Source organism: Bombus bifarius, unplaced genomic scaffold (genome assembly GCF_011952205.1).
Source record: "Bombus bifarius isolate JDL3187 unplaced genomic scaffold, Bbif_JDL3187 scf7180000007990, whole genome shotgun sequence".
In the NCBI taxonomy this organism is placed as follows: domain Eukaryota; kingdom Metazoa; phylum Arthropoda; class Insecta; order Hymenoptera; family Apidae; genus Bombus; species Bombus bifarius.
Genome location: NW_022884371.1, coordinates 2,012,392 through 2,030,818, shown reverse-complemented (window position 1 = coordinate 2,030,818; position 18,427 = coordinate 2,012,392). Strand labels below are relative to the sequence as shown.

Here is an 18,427-nt window from a genome sequence, read left to right as displayed (position 1 = left end):
CTTACAGGAGTGAGAAGAAAATTTGAAATTATATGTTAAAAATTAGATACCATTAATATCAACGAATCGAATAATTTATGCAAAAACCAACGTGTGTTTTTTTTACACAATAACTGACGATTTTGCGCATGGAAACACAAGTTTATTCAAGATAAAAGTTAACAACGTGTTAAGATGATACAATCGATTATAGTTCCTTAATTTTCAAAATACTAGATACTTTTTAAAGATATGTATCACGTGCAAATGACGAAAAATCAGATAACGTTATAGCGGATTTAACGAATAAATTTAATATGAACAAATAATTTCGAAAAATACTAATTTAATGTTCAACTCTATTGAGATTAATTATTGTTATCAATTATTGTTATTATTAATGTTCATGGGACTATCGATGATGAAACAACCAATATAATATGAAACGCTTCTAAGTACCAACGTCGCGCGTCACCTTTTGCACTCTGTTAATATCATGCGACAATGCAGTTAACGTTTCACGATGTAGTAGAGGAGACAAAGTCAGCAGTGCGCTCTGCTCGAAACCGCGTAATTTTCACATTGAAAATTTATTGGATATTTCCCCGTGTTTCCCGCCTATCACAATTCGAGACCAGAATTCCCGGAGTTGAAATAAAACGTGCGTCTATTGTGAGGTTGTCAGCGTTTTCTTAAACGTTAAGATGAGAACTTTCGAGTACTTCGTGTCCTATAAAAATTTCATCTTCTCGGATTTGAGTCCTTCTCAAGTGAATTGGAATTTTCTATCGTTAAAGGATTTCTAAAAAAAATTCGTAGAAAACAGAATTGTTCTTAATACGCGTGATTTTCCGTCCCGGAATTTCACGTTGAACATTTTCTTCAATTGTTAAAAATCATCGCGTTTGTGAGCGTGACGACGATTGGGAACAAATTTGGAGACCGGAAAAGGGCTAAATACGTTTAAGAAAATATAAATTTGCATAAATATCCGCGGTCTATCTATTGAAGAGAAAAAAAAAGAGAAGAAGAGGGAAGAACGTGACAACAAAAGAGAGAGGGAGAAGATAGAGAGCAGAAGGAGAGAAATGGAGATGCAACTGAGAATCCCTGTCCGGTAATATTGATAGCGGACAATTACGCGTGGGCCGAGCCGCAGATGCGCAAAAACGCCAAGAATAGAAGCTCGTAGCAGCTATATCTACGATAGACAACTTTAGAATCCATCAAATCCAAACTTCGTGATAAGAATCTCCTTCGTTATTCAAGCCCGAAGAAACAAACATAAAAGAAAAAATGAAAAAAGAAAAAAAGATGAAACACACGAAACACGTTTCATCGCTGTTATTTTACCAATTAACGCCTCGTTAATCTTTTCTAATATCTTGCATAGAGGCGTTAAATACCAATAGCACGAACAACATAATAAGATCGTGTTTTCTGAATCATCTCAAGGCGCTTCATCTAAGCGACTGGTAATGCAAATTACGAAGATTAATGAACGTCTACCGACGTATCTGGTCCGCATAGCGATTTCAAGCAAACAAGCAGCCAGATTTTTATGTTTCATGGAAAATTACTGACAAATTCCATGGTGCAATTTTCCAACCGGTCTACGTGATGTCAATACGTCACGTACATCACACTCTGACGCGATGCAGATAATAAAGAGGATTACTTTATCAAGAATTTAATCCTCTGTACTTAACTGTTCTCTCCAAATACGGGATAAACGTATAGAAAATTCAGTTCGATGATCGTTAATAGGTAGAAATATGGAAAGGTGGTAAAATCGGTCGGCTGTTAAGCCACAAAGGCTGTTGCAGGTGAAAGTTTACTGTGCATTTTTCTCTTCAATTATAAAATATTATATATAATTTAATAAAATTCTAGATCAGTGAAATCAAATGTTTTGTTATTTTGTTTAATCGCGAGCTCTTAGAGGCTGTTATGGGTGAAACGCACGCACCATTACTGCGTCACATTTTGTTTAAATTAAAAAATTAATATAGCTAAGCGCGATGAAATATTTTATCATTATTCGATGCAATATTTGCAGCTTTTACGATATTATTGCAACTAAATATACATCCTATTCCAACAAACATTCATTCATTACAGCAAACTTCAACATTGGTGACATGACATGAGTCAATATCCAATAAGATAAAAGTTGAGAAAGAAAAGTAATGTCGGGGTCTATACAAGTGTAGCTCTAACTGAGATTAATACAATTGTTAGTGCTATTTTATTTATTTGCTTTATTTTACGATCTTAATATGTTATCGTTTCTATTCGCTACACGAAGAATTCGAAGAATTTATCATCTAATATTTAGTCGTTGCTCGAGCTACAACTGGACAATGGAGGTGTCGAATTGGACCTTCGTTGCTACGTGAAACGCGTATGCCAGGTATCCGCGATCATTTAGGAACAATTAGACCGAGATATTTGGATAATAGGAGAGCTGAAACGACAGCAGCGGAAATTTTTAGAAATTCAACTCTGACGAGAGACAACGATCATATCTTATTTACACTCGATCACTGTTTTATCGTCGACCAGCTGTGTTTTCAGAGCTACACACGATTTCGCACGCTAACGAACGCGCGATAAGGAAAGTGTGACTTGCATACAATTAATAGGCACATGCTGTTATATTTTGATACTGTGTGCAAATTCGTAGTCTATACGGACAATTTAGATTTCATTTTCATGGATTCGATATTCGTTAAAATGATCATTCTAATAAAAAAAAAATACTGCAGATAAGAAAACGAATAAAGAAATTATTTAATCAACGTTTACTTTTATAAATATTGTGTGACTGTGAATTTATAGCTCGTACAGAAAATTCCATTTTTTTTAATTTTTCTTTAAATATTCAGTACACGTAATTTCGGCGAAAAATCGACGCGAATCGACAAAATCATCATCGACACGACTTTAATTCCAGCGTTAGAAGAAAAAAGAACTGAATAAATGATTGCATTTTACGAGCGAAATAAATCAACATATGAAGAACCATCGCTATTCCAATCAGTTTATTAAACACAGTCCAATCAATCCTTGTTCGAGATTTCATAGCTTTTTGAATAACAACAATGGACGATCGATTGATCATTCAATTTAAGCAACGCACTGCTTCAAAGCGAAATTAACTTTTTACACGTAGTTTCAATCTCTTTGATTATTAGCCTTTGAAGTTGCTTGCCGCTGGTAAAGCACGTGCATTTTATATGTAAGTATAGAATATGAAGCATACTTAATTTGATATTTATAATACAACGTATAGCGAGGCACATGATTGATCGCCTATAGATACCCATAGACAGTGAAAGGGTTAATAACAAATCAAATTGCACATTAGAAATTGACGAACCATAAAGAAGATAAGGCAGGAAGGAACAAAAGGTTCGTATGGGAAGCTCAGAGTTTTAATTCATAATGCTATTAGTTTATAACTTATAAACGTTTAAAGATTTCCGGGGAATCTGTGAAACTATTTCTAAAGAAAATGTGACACAGACAGAAGAACAGTTCTGCTCCATTTTGGACTATTATTTCTACAACGTCAGGAATATTTGAAGGAATTCGACAATCATTAATTCCACGAATGAAAGACTGCATTCTTGCAGAGGGAAGAAATCTCGAACGTTCATTATAACTGCTATGAAACAATCAATAAAAATATTTGCACTTGCTTACAACTGCTTGTAAATCCTTACAGTTCTACGATAAAGCATTTTCGAAGATTTTCTATCTTTTGACGTCATTAACACAAGTTTCCTCCCGATTTTACACAGCGTTACTCTTCTCTCAATACTTCATATGTCGAGTATTTTATATTTACCACTATTTATTACACAGATCTGGAACACGAATCGCACTTCATTTGCTACATATTATCGTAATAGATGCAGCGAGCAATATAGTTGAACGAACGTCTCATAGACGCTCGTAACAGATAGTGAAAAGGTTAATAACAAGTCGGACTACAGAATTCGAAATGAAGGAACGTTATATCTGAAATCACAAGCAACAGATGGCAAGGAGAAACGATCGGAGGAATGCATTGTTTATCCTGCCCGTGTCCAGCGACGTGTTACGGGCTGGCGCCATGGTTCTCGCTAGCTGGGCAATTTTAGCGAAGTTTCGTGGAGCTAATGGAACGAAGATGGAATGTTGGCACGGTTCCGAGAGAGCGAAGGTGACGCGTTCCAGCGTGTCCTCGGACCACGGTGTGAAACAACTCGAGGACGGAAACATCGTCTACGGCGACTTGTTTTTGGAAACACGACGGAGGGTTCGCGAGAGGCTAGAATCCGCTCGTTGCTCGCGTGTTCTACGTCGATCGTACTTTATGCAATCCTCACTTGGTATTTTCGAGCGATACGAGTAGAGTTTTGGAAGCAGAGCTTTTGAAAAAGTTTGCAGAGGGAGAAAGAACGTGAGTTCGAGGGAAGAAGAACGTGGCCATTGAAATATGGCTCTAAGAATAATTATACCGAGATATACACATGTTTAGAATGAAATGACGAGTGAGAATCTTTATCGTCTTTGATGTCGATCTTTTCGATACCGATCTTTTCCATTCCTTTAATTTTAACGTTGATCGTAAATTTAGTAGCGTAGTTTCCTACAGAAATTGTCTACAGTGACTAATGCTGGTCCAAGGAATACATATTTGATTATTATTTTATCGACACGCGTTATGTTTATTTTTCTTCTATCTCGCGAATCTAACAGGTTCTTTTTTTTCTAGCTATTTCGTGTTTAAATATTCATCTTCAGTCAGAACGTGGTATTGAAACTTTTTTCTATCTTTCGGATCTAACAGGTTCCTTTCGTTTTCAAATATTCGAGTTTAAATATTCAGCTTCAGTCACAGCGTGGTGTTAAAATTAAAAAACTGACGGAGGTGTACCGGTCACGTTTCTGTTTCTACGGATCTTTGTATATTTACGTTCGTTTTGTTCCTATTAGAAAATGAATAGAATTCGCTAATGAGTGTCATGCACAGAGTTTAGAAACGGACGAAGGATAATTTTAGCCCACGATAGCCCTTCGCGTATAGATATGATAAACAGGGTGAGATACGTGCAATCGACATAGAACATCGACCCCAGTCAGGACCACCCACTACTGAAACTAATCTATTTTCTACTCCATAGAGGAGCAGTTCAGTTTTCCAAAAGTTCGACGAGTAATGATTGATATACTTCAGGTTCGAAGTTGTCCAATTATAAACGCACAATTATGCGGCCAGTTCTCAACATTTCCATTGTCATTGACGTCAATGGATTCACCGTTGAAAATAACCTTGGCACATTTGCAACATCTTCGAAATCTTTTGTCGTGGCTCGACATAAAAATGTCTCAATGGAAAAAACATCGAGTGAAATACGGTTACTTAGAAACCAACTTGCATTAATATCGGTGTATCGTAGAACGTTCAAACGTTAATATTTACAATTAGCCTTAACCGAGGATAGGGATAAGTGCACAGGCTGTTCACGCTGTTGGTTATCAGCGTTTTTCTCGTAAGTAAGCAACGAGTGTGAGGGAAAAATGAAAGTTGGTAAATATGAATAATTCAAAATGAGTTATACGTTCACCATAGTATCTTTTTTCGCAAGCGAAAAAATACATGTACATCTTGCTTGACTATGTCTTAAATGAAAATCTTCCTCTCTTTGCGTACATCGAATCCTCTCGTCAGTCCACGAAAAAAGAAAATATTATGCGAACATAATATGGTCGAAAGCTGATTACTTTAGAACATATTTTGCCCTTTATTTTGTAAAATATCACATGAAAAAACAGGGAACGACGTAACGCAATATTCTTGTATTTATGTTTTCTCCATCTTACATACGACAGATTCATTTAAAACATAAAAGCGCACGTGCATCTTTGTACCTGCGAAAAGAATGTCGTGAATACGTAGTTCGCTTTGCAACATTTTTCCTCATACTTATCGTTTGCGAGAAAAACCTTGGGAATTAATAACCTTGGACACCCTGTACAATTGACTAATTATTTTTCCTCGTATATACCAACAATAAATACCTATAGTCACATTGTAGCTTCATTTGAATTACTAATGGTAATTATTTGTGTAATCTTTCCAAGTGGTACGCTTATCTCTACTTATATATATATATCAATTTTAATTATTCTTACAGTCTCCTGCAACAGACATCAAATAAACAGTAATCGTAATCTTGGTTTAAAAAACGATTATGGTCACGCTTACTATCATCCAATTACTGACTACAGTATTCCTTATCATCGTCCTCAATGATTATTATCATCCATATTCCATAAAAGACACTTATGGTCACACGTAAAATTCTTCTTCAATGAAAAGTTCATCACATCGAACATTCGACAGCGGATACATACACAGGCTTTAGGAAAGAGTAAGAGCGTTGTAAAAATAGCCATTGATTCACAGTCGTTGCTTTTATTGCTGCAGTGAGCAAGCAGGATTGTTCACGTGCGATGAACATCTGTATTTGGCAAACGATATCATCGTCGAACGGAAGCAGTGACGTAGGCGAGTCGCGAGCGACCTTCCGGAAATAAATCGGTCACAGCGGCATCATCCGAAAAGCATTTTGGTCTCATTAACCTTCCCCCACGATGAAAAACGATCTATGAGGATCACCGCGGGCTTTGGGCGTGCGCGCGCGCGCAGACAAAGCGATCCGATCGGACAAACCGCAGGAAATCGTTGAATATTTCTGGAACGAGATTCACGTAAACAAGCGTCAAACATTTTCATGCTCCATGATTTGTTTGTTTTTTTATACAAAATTTTCGAAGGAAATGGTCCCTAGTTAATCTCGAAATTATTAAAAATTTCAGCAAGATTTGTATCTTAAAGCATCGTTGTAGTTGAGATTCGAGATTAGACCAGTTACTTCTAAATTGATGTGATCTGCGAGCTGAGAGATCTTCGCCTGAATCGATTTTGTATCGTGCACCCGATGATTCTTGATAATAAAGCTCTTCTAATGAACATGCAAATTACTCTGGTATTTTGATACTTAAATTTTGGAAATCTATGTAGCATGGTATTTGTCTGTCATCTATAAAAAAAGAAAAATGCAGAGAATCCGTATACGATTTGATTTTATATCACTTTATCTTCATAAAGATAAACTCTTTCTGATAAACTCTTCTTTCCTGTTTTTACATTTCTCGTGTAGTGGCATGTTTATAATGCAGTGGATGTGAATCATGCCGCGAATAATCCGTCTAAAGACTAAACGAATGATCAGCTGTACGAGACGAGACGGCAGTGAGAATCCAAAGCTGAGCGTACAGAGAACAGCATGCACGTTTAATATCCACACGCGACACACGTCGGGGTATATTTTAGCCGAAGAGGCCGTTGGTCTGGCTCTAAATACAGAAGAGAATGTTCAACGCGATTTGGGCGACGATTAAAACCGCCCAGTGAGGTGTTCGACCGAACGAAGGGGTTCAAGAACGACGAAGACACACGACTATTTCTGTCTCGAAGTATCATCGGTACGATATAGTCTGACGAGAAACTCGAGGGTTACGTGGTTGATCGATGTCGATCAACCTGATCTTAAGTCTCGTTCGAATTAATCAAGCTAGCTAACGATAACGTAAACCAACTTCCTGTTAACGCGTTACATTTGCAAATTTTTCCCATCAATTTACATTCTCCAATTCTGTCTTCCACGGTCTCGTCCAATATCTTCTCCACGCTATTTCTTTCATCTAGATTCTATAATTTTATGAAATTTAAAGAAATCGAAATATGTACGACATTAAAAAGACAAAAATTCAAACGACACAAGGCAACTTGGAATCCTGCGACGGGCTAATCGACCCATTTGAAATTTTTCTTATTCCCTTACATAAAGTTCTACTATGTTACAATTAATAACATTCCACATTCTTGTTTCATCAGCAGCTTCAAATCTTACCAAATGATATATTCGAATTTCAAGATGGCTTTTATTCAAATCGTTTCAGCTCAACATTTCCTTTCACCTCTGACATCCATCTCGTTAATTAGCATTTTCCTCCATGCACGTCGCAACAATAACCGCGTACACCGTAATATACCTAACTATCGGCCAGTCAATGAAGCGGCAAGAAGCGTTTTGGGACAACAATGACGCAAAGGAAACGATCAACGTGGGTTAGGCCGCAACATCGCGTGACAACGGTGCAACGGTAGATCCGGAAACAAGTAGAACAAGTAGAAGAAGGTGTGGCAGACTGTGTACAATCTATGAGGTGCGTATCTTTTATAGTCAATATCGAGCAATTTGAGTTTGTGCCTATTCTGTAATAAAAAATGATCGACAACGGAGGAGTGGGGAATCGGTACCTCCGGGTCCTGGATCTGCTCGGAATCCGCCGATGTGCTCGACGTCTTCAGGATGCTGTACAGCTTTACGTAGGGGGCCTTGATCAGCTGTTAGCCAATATAATCGGCCGTTTTTAGCGGTTTCATTAACTGGATTTCCACCTGGTTCCCTCGATACTCGCATCGAAAACTATTTCACATTCCTTGTACAATTTTCTCGACTCTTTAAGCTTTCATTTTTCAAGTTGGAGTTAAGTCTAGGAATTCCTTTGAATGTGTTAAAATTGTTGTCGAAGTTTCTTTCAAAAGCTTGCTCTCACGAGTTTCGAACATAGGAAAACATCTCTCTTACTCTTAAACATACTCTTAATAATATAGAAACAGTTCTGAACATTTCTAAGGAGTTCTCGAGTCATTTTTAGATAATTCACGTCGAACGTATATAGATCTCTTCTTCAGAAATGTACAGATTTTTAAATGAAAAAGAAATCCTTCCTGATACAAGCATAGATAGTCCTGAAAAGCTCTCGACAGTTTGCAAGCTACTTCTCAATTACTCCACGCGAATAAAAATGTACTACACAGTTCTGAAAAAGTTTCAAGAGTTTTCCGACTGTTCTCAACATCGATGCAAGGATCGAGGGTGCACTGGAATCACTAACGCTAACTTTTTCTTGGTTTAGATAAAATGAAAAATAAAAGAAGAACCGATCGGCCAGAAAAAAAGAAAAGCTCGAAGGAGATATGCGAAAAAACAATTGATACGGTGCTCGGATCCGATGGATGGAATCCAATGATGACGACGATGATAACTTGGTGCGTGAACGTGACGCGAGAAAACATGAAGAAACGTGAAGTGGAAATGAGAAGACGAAGCTGTGCACAGCGTTACGAGCAACCAATCGATAAATATTTAAGATGACGATGACAACGAAAAAAGGAAACGAAAGAAACACAAGTGCGAACGTGAGGAACAAAATTCTAGAAGAGAATGTTCCAGTGTGTTAACGCAGTTAACACGACCGTTCGACAAATCAAACTATGGCTATGTTTGACAGCGACGAACGAGTGCATCGAACCTGGGTGCAGAGGACTCGTAGCTCGCGAGATGAGTCAAAGAAAATACGAAATTATTGCGAAGATGCTGATATCGTGATAAACGAGGATAAAATCAAGTACGTATGTGTCTGTATGAGTTGATTCGATGGTTGATTACACGTAATCACGCTGAACGATTTTTATATCTTATAATGTGTTCTACGAGATAAGGTTCTAAAAACTGAATAAGATTGTATTATATTTAAAAGGAAAAAATAGTACTCGAAGTACGAAGGAAAAAAGTACTCGAAAATTTGAAGAGTGCTTGTAGAAAACACTTGACAAGTGCCAAGAAACAAGTTTCTCAGGAGGAAAAGGAAACCGATGCATTGATGTAGTTCAAATTCAGGAAAAAGAAAAGCGTATCTGTAGAAAAGTCTGTATGTGCCATCTTTTATTTGTAAAGAAAACTTGGTGCTCAATTCATCCAGATAGGTGGCACAGACAAAAGCCAAGCAACAATTAACTAAAGTTCATTGGTACTTATATTTTTCTCTGTAGAGGTGACGTTGTGACACCATCTTCTAGCACTTAGGTTAATAGCCATTTAGGAAGATTAAAATAGCACATAAATTCTATAGTACAGTATTCTTGTCGGTATGTAAGACATTTCCCAATGAAACATCAAAGTTTTTCAATTTTCGCACTTACAGTATCTTCTACAAAGACTTTTCAATTATGTTGTATATTCCACTTTAAAGAATATAGGACAATTTGCGAAGAAAATTGTCAAACTATTAATGTATATAACGAATTAAAGATTTGAAAAAGAAATAGCAAGTATAAAAGTTGAATGTTCTTTGACTCGACTTGAGTGTTTTCTGCAAATGATTAATACAAGATTTCATCAAAGATTGACATATGTCAACAATCTACAGAAATGTCCCATAAGCTATAAAAAAGAAAAAAATAATAATAAAACTGTATAACGAAGTTAGGTGATCAAACCTTGATATTTTCAAAGAACCGAGTTAATTGATTAATCTTTCATCCTGACTACACAAACGTTCAGCGTGTCAACGTATAACGAGAAAATAAAATCGTCGCCGTCGATGGCCAATTAGGCGAGAAGAGTTTTAAAATCGAGCCACTTACCTCCCATGATTCCCTCGTCAGCTCGGAGATCTCATCGCTGTCTTGACGACATTTTTCCTCCTCGGTGGCTTCCCCGGCTTTCCCAGCCTCGTGCGGCGACAATTCAGGTGATAGATCCGTGTCAGTGTCCAGCAAGACATATCCCCGTTCTCGCCAATAATTCTCGTCGAGTTCTCCATAAAGCGACGGCACCCACGCATGGATAAACCTGTAGAGGTCGTCCACCCTGCAAACACCAAGAACACGCTTAGTATTAATCAGCGACGCTCATTCAGCTAGTTTCTTTTCTATTCTACGAGAGTTCACCTCGTTCCCTTGCGTGTATTTATCAGGCAAACGTACACGAGAGAATCGACGAGGATTACGAATGCTCTTATCGCACTGATTTGATAACAATAATCGGTAACGTAATATCGGTTGTAACTTCCAATAAACGTTATGTCGTGTTTTAAAGCCTATTGTGAAACGAGATTACACAAATGGATATTTGTTCATTGATTTTTCAAATTAAATTTCAATTTTCTTTATCCGAATAAATTGTTTACCGGATAGTTTAAGGTAACCCAAGGTAACTTCTTCGTTCAATTTTTTGATTCTACGAAATACGTGAATGACTTTATAGCTTTGACCAACACTGTAAATAAATGAACATTATAATTAACACGATATTCTTAACTATCTATATCTAACCATAAGAAATACATTGAGTTACCCAATCACTCAAACATTGAAAGTAAAAGAGAAATCGATTTCACCAGTTTACTACCTTCGATTAACGAACGGTATAATGTTCTGCACGGTATTCGAGAGATTCTGGTTGTAAATGAAATTCACCACGTTGCTGACACTGCTCAATCCCCAATTCATTTTGCTGTCTTGTTAGGTACGGTACTCGTACGCTCAATCCAGTCGTCTCTCAAATTTGACTTTCTTTAACAGATATCAAGACCGTACGAGGACATTTCCTTCAATGACCACGCGGTTCTTCTTCTGCACAGCGCGATTTCAGTTCCAACGAAGTTCCAAAGTTTCGCGTTATACAATTCTCTTTAAAACACATTTACAGACACCGAAATAGTTTCGTGAATTTCGAGGTTTCCGCTTTAAACCACTCGGCTGCCCTTTAAAACTTATTTCAAAAAATATCGCAAGTTGTAACACTCGGAATCACTGTTAGACCGATACGCTTTTGAACACTGGACCAGCTTCACAAATTTGATTAACTTTGCGTCAAACGACTCGATCATTCTTTGAAACCAACACCGAACTACTTCGATAAATTTTGTACGTTTAGCTTGCAGCAACTCGGTTATTCCTTGAAACTTGCTTGCAGAATCACAACAGGTTGCACCGGTGAAGAACAAAACGATTGTGATGCAACCAACGAGGATACCACAGAGGCACTTGTTAGAATCACGTCGCTCGACTGAACAAGAATTAGACGAGTGAATCATGCAGGAATTATGTATATTTATTACGATGACGTAAACTTGTTGCAGCTGGTGCAAAATTTAACTGATTTTTTAAAGGCGTAGCCGTCACGGAGTCGCGATATCGCGAGTTACACGTAGTCCAAATGTTATTTCTACGAGGCGTACGAATTAAAAGAGAGGAGTCGAACGAATGCGGAACACAGTCGGTTCCAAGTGAAATTTTTTACTGCGTACAAAAGCGTTTTATCTGTTTGACATTGCCCGTCATTGTTCAAAGCATGTCGATTAGGTATATCATTATCACCTGTCCGTTATCGCGACATCCAACTGTTGCTACAATAACTATTGTCTAATGTTTCAAAGGCGTTTTACGTTAAATAAGATCATTTCGATCATTAGAAACTAGCATGAGTTAATAATTACTGTCATTATAAACAAACAAACAAAATTTTAATTGAAGTTTAATCGTGCGGAATTAAAAAACAAATAGCCTCTTATCTTACTGCTCTTATTATCAAAAACACAGAGTATTAATAGATTTCAAGGACAACGATTATTATCGAAAAATTGGCGCTACAAGCTTATCAATTTATATTTCAATTTATATTGCACGTAAAAATTATTATTATCCAATAAAGTGTTTTATCTATCGCCACTCTGGTACGTGCTACGTTTACAAAATTATATTAACATTCTCAAAACTGAATTCTTTTTAGTCGGTGAGCAAAGATTACCTCTTATTAATTACTTTCTGTACACGATTGGGTCTACTTTATTCGCTTCTAATTTAGAATATTCGCTTCTAAATCTTAGAAATCCGATCTACGCAACTTCTAAATCCCAAACCTCGCAATCTACAAGAAAAGCTTAAATCCTTGACCTTTTCCAATCTACAAGAAACTCTTAAATCCTTAATTTCTCTCTGTCTGTATGTCTGTCTGTTTCTCTCTTCCCCCCTCTCTCTGTCTCTCTCTCTCTCTCTGTCTGTCTGTCTGTCTGTCTGTCTGTCTGTCTCTCTCTCTCTGTCTGTCTGTCTGTCTCTGTCTGTCTGTCTGTCTGTCTGTCTGTCTGTCTGTCTGTCTGTCTGTCTCTCTCTCTCTCTCTCTCTCTCTCTCTCTCTCTCTCTCTGAACCTGAAAAAATACAAGAAGAATTCCTAAATTCAGAAACGACAATTATACGCGTAAAAAATTCCACAAACTGCTGTGCATTTCTGGTCTCGAGAGAAGTATTCTTTTTTAAATAAGCCGACCAATCAGAAGATGAGAGAACTGCTCATCATCTTGTATTTATTATACTCGTCTTAAGTTCGTCCATCGGAAGACCGCTTTGTACACAATCAGGTAACAGGAAACAATTTGAATATCTGTCTATCTAAGACGATGAAGCGAGAGATTAGCGTAAAACGTCGTTGGGTTTTTTACATCTTTTCCATTCGCGATTCCATTTCGCCTAAGACAATTGTACAGGAAGCTAGTTATATAAAATTACATAAAATGGCACATGAAATAAATATACGAAACTTTAATCAAACCTGTTTGATTTTAAACGATTCTTTGTCACATTTATAATTCGATTATTCATTATTATATTTTAGAACAAATATTGATGAGATAAATGTGCTTGTTTTCTTATTTGCATAAAGAATTAAATCTTGGCTGTATATCTGATACAACAGAGCAATCTTTTTAAATATTTTTTAAAATTAATATTTTAATTTCACGATAGATGACGATGAAAACGTTGTTCAGTCATAGACACGTAGTAGAAAATGGTATAAGCGCGTTTAAGACAATTTTAGAAACAGCTGGAAATTCTGTCCTGATTCCAAGCAAAAACCAGTTTAAACGATTTTTTTAAAGAGCTGGTGTTTTATAATCATGTCGATTAGTAACTCAGTAAATTCTTCGGGATCTTTTGATGACAGGTGATCGATATTTTTTATTTCACTGCTATGTGACAATTGTAAATATTTTCACGATCCATAGTTCAGGAAGCTCTGCTCTAGACGACGTTTCAGGTCAAAAGTAAAACTGCCAGTTGCGCGGAATGAAAATACGCTTCTGCGTCGTGTTACCTAATTTCCCAATCACGTGACGGCTACCAGACACTGTTCTTTCGATTTATCCCTACCGTGCAACACGTAGTAATGCTATTATAGTACACAAAACGTTCGCCAGGTCAGAAACATACGTGTAACGCGATGCGAAATAGTTGTATGTTAGAACGCCATTTATCTTGATGTTTATCGTCCTGATCTCTCGTATTTTTATGCAAATTCATATAACTGTTGATACAGTGCAAGAAGGGAAAGCCACAAGCTTAAGTTTAAGAGATTTGTTTCATTGATTAAGTATCATAACGTGTACTTTACTTTCGAGATTTTATATATTTTCATGCATTACGTGCTTTCGCGCGAATTTTTACACGCAAAAAAAAAGAAAAATTCTCGTGATTGGCATAAATATCCGCAGTTTATTTACAATAACATTATTCGATTGTAATCCACGCGTTCCTGCTCGCTGGAAGATTTGATTTCAACCCACGTATTATTAAATGTTTATTCTTCGTTGTTGTTAAACATAAACAACGCTAACTATAGAAAGAGCGAATGAAATTAAAAGTTGAAGACATAATTTTCAAGAACGTCAGAGGAAATTAATTACATAACGTCCAAGGATAACTTGCTTATACATATAACAACAGTTCACTGATTTTCTTGACTAAGTCTCATTTTTCGCTTAAACAATAGTCGTTCATGTCAAGGTAAGTGAATTCAATTCCAGAACTATCAACATTTTGATTCTATGAATGGAGTGCAGATAAGTAGAGTACCTAAATCGTATATACAGTGGCGAATAAAAGAAAGTTCAGAGGACATAATTTTAGAAAACGAGAAGAAAGAGGAAAAGAAAAAGAAAAATGAGAAATGAGGATGTCGTACATGTATCTAACATGTAAATGATTTTTATCGATACGATGATAAATACTTGGTACAAAAGTTACAAATACTCAAGTGCGTAAATTCCAATTTTTAAATTCCTTTCGCTCGCTGCTGTAACTATAAGAAGGGAAACGTGATTTTCGCACGGAGTAGAAACGATTTTTCGAACGATTCGAGCACACGGCGTGATTCCGTCGCGTTTTCTTCGCCAGACTAATATCGCGAACGTAAGCACGCAGAGGAAAAGTTACGAGCGTTAGAAGCATTCGATGATACGCTGAACACGTCACGTGATAACTCGCACTCTATTCGCGTGCACAGTGCACGCTTTTTTATTATCTAGAAGTAATCAACGCCGTATTTAATCTCACACGCTTCCACGCTATTTATCTATTTTATTCAATGTACTTGCTAAACATAAAATGAACAATTTATGGATTTACTAATTACTACTAATTTAATAACTCGATGTTTTATCTATAATGTTACAGAAAAACAGTGTGTCAGCTGCATTTGATTATAGCGAATAAAAATTTAAGAGTATTTGATACTTCGTCGTATAAAAACGGTATATCTAATATGCGATTGATAATACGCGATGTGAAAAAGTTTGCTGAATTCAATCATCAAGTTATCAGAGTAGAAATAAAGTATTCGTGCGATCGAATAAAAATTTTCCAACCATAGTAATCTGCAAAGAAACTGTATATATTTATACGCGTTACCTAATCAGATAACAATATAAATAGATTTAACGCAATGACCACAGATTACATATCGTTAAATCAGATTAAGCTTTCAATTAAACTTTACGTTCTTTTTCGTTTACTAAAATCAGAGCGAAATTAAAATATACAAATTCCGGCTTAAAAATCACCGTTACTAAATTCGGAATATTGGCAATTCTCGAGAAAAGATCGCGTTAACGCATCTTTTTTTAACAATTTTATTAGCGCGAAAGCATCCGCTAGTCCAAACAGCTCGGATCAATAAAACGAAACGCGGCGAACGTGGGAGAACATTGAACGTTTCACGATGTTGACAAACGTAAAAGCGATCGTATAAATAGCGAACGCGATGGCTGTCTCGAGATCTATTTTGCGATCTCTTGCAGCTGGCCACGTGCCCCGCTCGTAATTTTTGGCCGTTCTATCTCACGATACGTTTAAATTTTCAAAAATAACGCGTTGCCCGATTTCGCAATTATCTTCGTTCCGCTCGTTCGGCAAAGTTGTTCGAGAATATTTCATAGCGGCGTGGCGATTAATTTATCGTCACTTCCGTTGTCCAAGGCTCCTTCCGTGAAATCGACGATGATACAGGGAAATGGCAAGAATAGAGAAGGATGGGAAACAGACCTTTAAGAAACGATTCGCGAGAGATGATTTACGAGGAACCGAATTTCTCTTGAAAATCCAAGGTCCTACGATTTTCGGTATTCACAACGTATACTAAGATTTTTCGTGTCTCGCGCTTGTATAATGAATGAAACTGAATGTTTCTCAGAGAATCTTGTTTTAACTCTAGAACTATGGCTCTAACGCTAAATAATGCGTTGTAAGATTTTCCTGCGATTACTCGGAACAGATGTTCTTGGCACGATTAATGCATTTTGTTATACGTATTTTTCATCATACTACCTTAATTAAATCATCTATGTACGATAAATATTAATCAAGCGATTAAAGATAGAAATCTTATGATGAAATTCAGAACTTATAATTGATGAAATATTTGTATTAATTGTTTGAACATTTAAAAATGACTAAAGATAGAATTTTTGGAATAAAGTTTTGTAAAAAAAAAAATTAGGAAAACTACAGGTGTTATAATGTTTGTAAGCTCGTGAAATGCAACGTGGAAGAAACTTCTGTTTTATTTACCTGTTACGCGGTATGCTGAACCAGTATTCTGGCCGCAGCTTCTTCTTGCCATAACTCATAATAGGCGTCGAGCGGGGAATCTTCTTATCTTTGGGCCTTCCTGTTCGCAGCCTCAGGTACAGTGGAGGATCCTCGCAAGAATGGGCTGGTCGTGGTATAAGCTCTACATAACGCGACAGAACAATTCATTATAAAACACATTATAATTCTCCTATCTCCGGAATTAATTATTTTACTGATTCCTTTGATATTCGTTTAATTATACGATAATAGATACACGCGTTTGCGACTTTTCTAGTGAATTTTCCGACAAGACACACAATATTTAGATACCATTAAATACATTCCCTTCAAATAAAAAAAAAAGAGAAGTAGAAAAAAATAAGGGTCATACAAGAAGCTCGTCTTTGAAGAATATTTTAAAAAGCATCGCATTAAATATCGCAGACAATATTATCGGAAAAATGTCTTTTTTGTATAAATATTGTTATTTATATATTATAAAAATGGGATCGTAAGACAAACGTACAAATCAGAACACGGTACAGTTACAAACACGAAGAAAACGGGCACAACATCGCAGGAGGGCAAAATTACGTGATAAACAGCGTGAAAAAACCGGAACCACATCTAAACGATGATGGACAAATTTCGAGTATATTGGCGACGTGAAAATTACACAGATTACATATTTAGAGAAATAAGTGCATTCGTGTGCAGGTGCAGTGGCAGAAATGAAACGGAACGTGTGAGTGAAAAGTTCAAAAATGTTTTAATTCTCAAGGGACAAGACAGGTAATCGTCAATGGTGCGAAATTCAAATTGCATGATATAATTGGAGATGGAAAAAAAAATGTTGCACAAAGAAAAAGAACGTGTCGAACAGGTGACAACGAAATAAATAATGTAAATTAATATAACGTTCTGTGGAGATATGGTGATTTATACGAAAAGGGATATAAAAGCAAGCTAATACAGTATGAACCTACCGAGGCCTTCGAGTTCGGGAAAATTAGGTGCTTGGACTAGAGAGGGACAACAAAACATATGACATTACTGCATTAGTATGAATTCATTGGCAGACGATCGTGAAACCTATTCTGCTGCTTCATGATAACTTTAAGTTTAATTATATTAAATTAGCAACTTATTCATAGAAGTTTAAGCTACTATTGTATCATATTTTATTTTTAACAGTATAGAAGATCTTTACTTTGTAAACATTATATTCTTTAAATAGATGCAGCAGAAAGGGTTTCAAAATCCTGAAGACATAATAATGTTCCTCGTTTAAAATTAACGATAACGAGGTTAAGAATGAAGGGACTCAAGTCTAAACTCTGTGACCAAAAAGTAAAAAAGACAGTGACAGAGTCCAAACCCGTACGATCATGGTAGAATCGGTGTTCCTCGAATCTGTGTCAGGTATTTAAAATACTTGGAACAATATCAATTCGATATTGTTTCTTCGAAACGGTGGCACAGATTCGTGGAACAACTTTCACGGGTAATGACACACCGAATACAAGATGTAAAAACTAGTAATGACAAACGAGTAAAATTTGAAAACCATACAGAATAATATTGAAACTACGTTAAACTTGTAATAATGTAACGTAAGCGCATTTGGTTAGATA

General features: G+C 36.5%; 2 protein-coding genes and 1 long non-coding RNA gene across 17 annotated transcripts in view; 1 reads left to right on the top strand and 2 right to left on the bottom strand.

Annotated features, from left to right (window-relative positions):
- Positions 1–18,427, bottom strand: part of LOC117205357 (TLD domain-containing protein 2) — a 303,743-nt gene that overhangs the window by 25,267 nt on the left and 260,049 nt on the right. For 9 of the 14 annotated variants that reach the window (XM_033443681.1, XM_033443683.1, XM_033443685.1 and 6 more), the window contains 4 exons: positions 17,780–17,815; positions 16,791–16,953; positions 10,532–10,757; positions 8,360–8,446 (listed from right to left, as the gene is read on the bottom strand). In XM_033443681.1, coding sequence (XP_033299572.1) covers positions 8,360–8,446; positions 10,532–10,757; positions 16,791–16,953; positions 17,780–17,815 — 512 coding nt within the window. Of the gene's footprint in view, positions 1–8,359; positions 8,447–10,531; positions 10,758–11,297; positions 11,491–16,790; positions 16,954–17,779; positions 17,816–18,427 lie in introns of those variants that run through there. The other 5 variants (XM_033443674.1, XM_033443679.1, XM_033443676.1 and 2 more) reach the window with 4 other exon arrangements.
- Positions 1,000–9,042, top strand: LOC117205364. Of its 2 annotated transcripts, none has more exons than XR_004487219.1 (3): positions 1,000–1,805; positions 2,936–3,220; positions 3,301–7,087. It is a non-coding gene; the product is annotated as an uncharacterized LOC117205364 (long non-coding RNA). The 2 variants fall into 2 exon arrangements; XR_004487220.1 differs by lacking the exon at positions 1,000–1,805 and adding an exon at positions 9,022–9,042 and having other exon boundaries at positions 2,163–3,220; positions 3,301–8,265.
- Positions 11,523–15,205, bottom strand: LOC117205362. The gene is made up of 2 exons (XM_033443691.1): positions 14,908–15,205; positions 11,523–11,957 (listed from the first exon to the last, which is right to left on the bottom strand). Exons 1-2 carry the CDS (start codon positions 14,918–14,920, stop codon positions 11,662–11,664), a joined length of 309 nt encoding a protein of 102 aa, XP_033299582.1. The 5' UTR covers positions 14,921–15,205; the 3' UTR covers positions 11,523–11,661.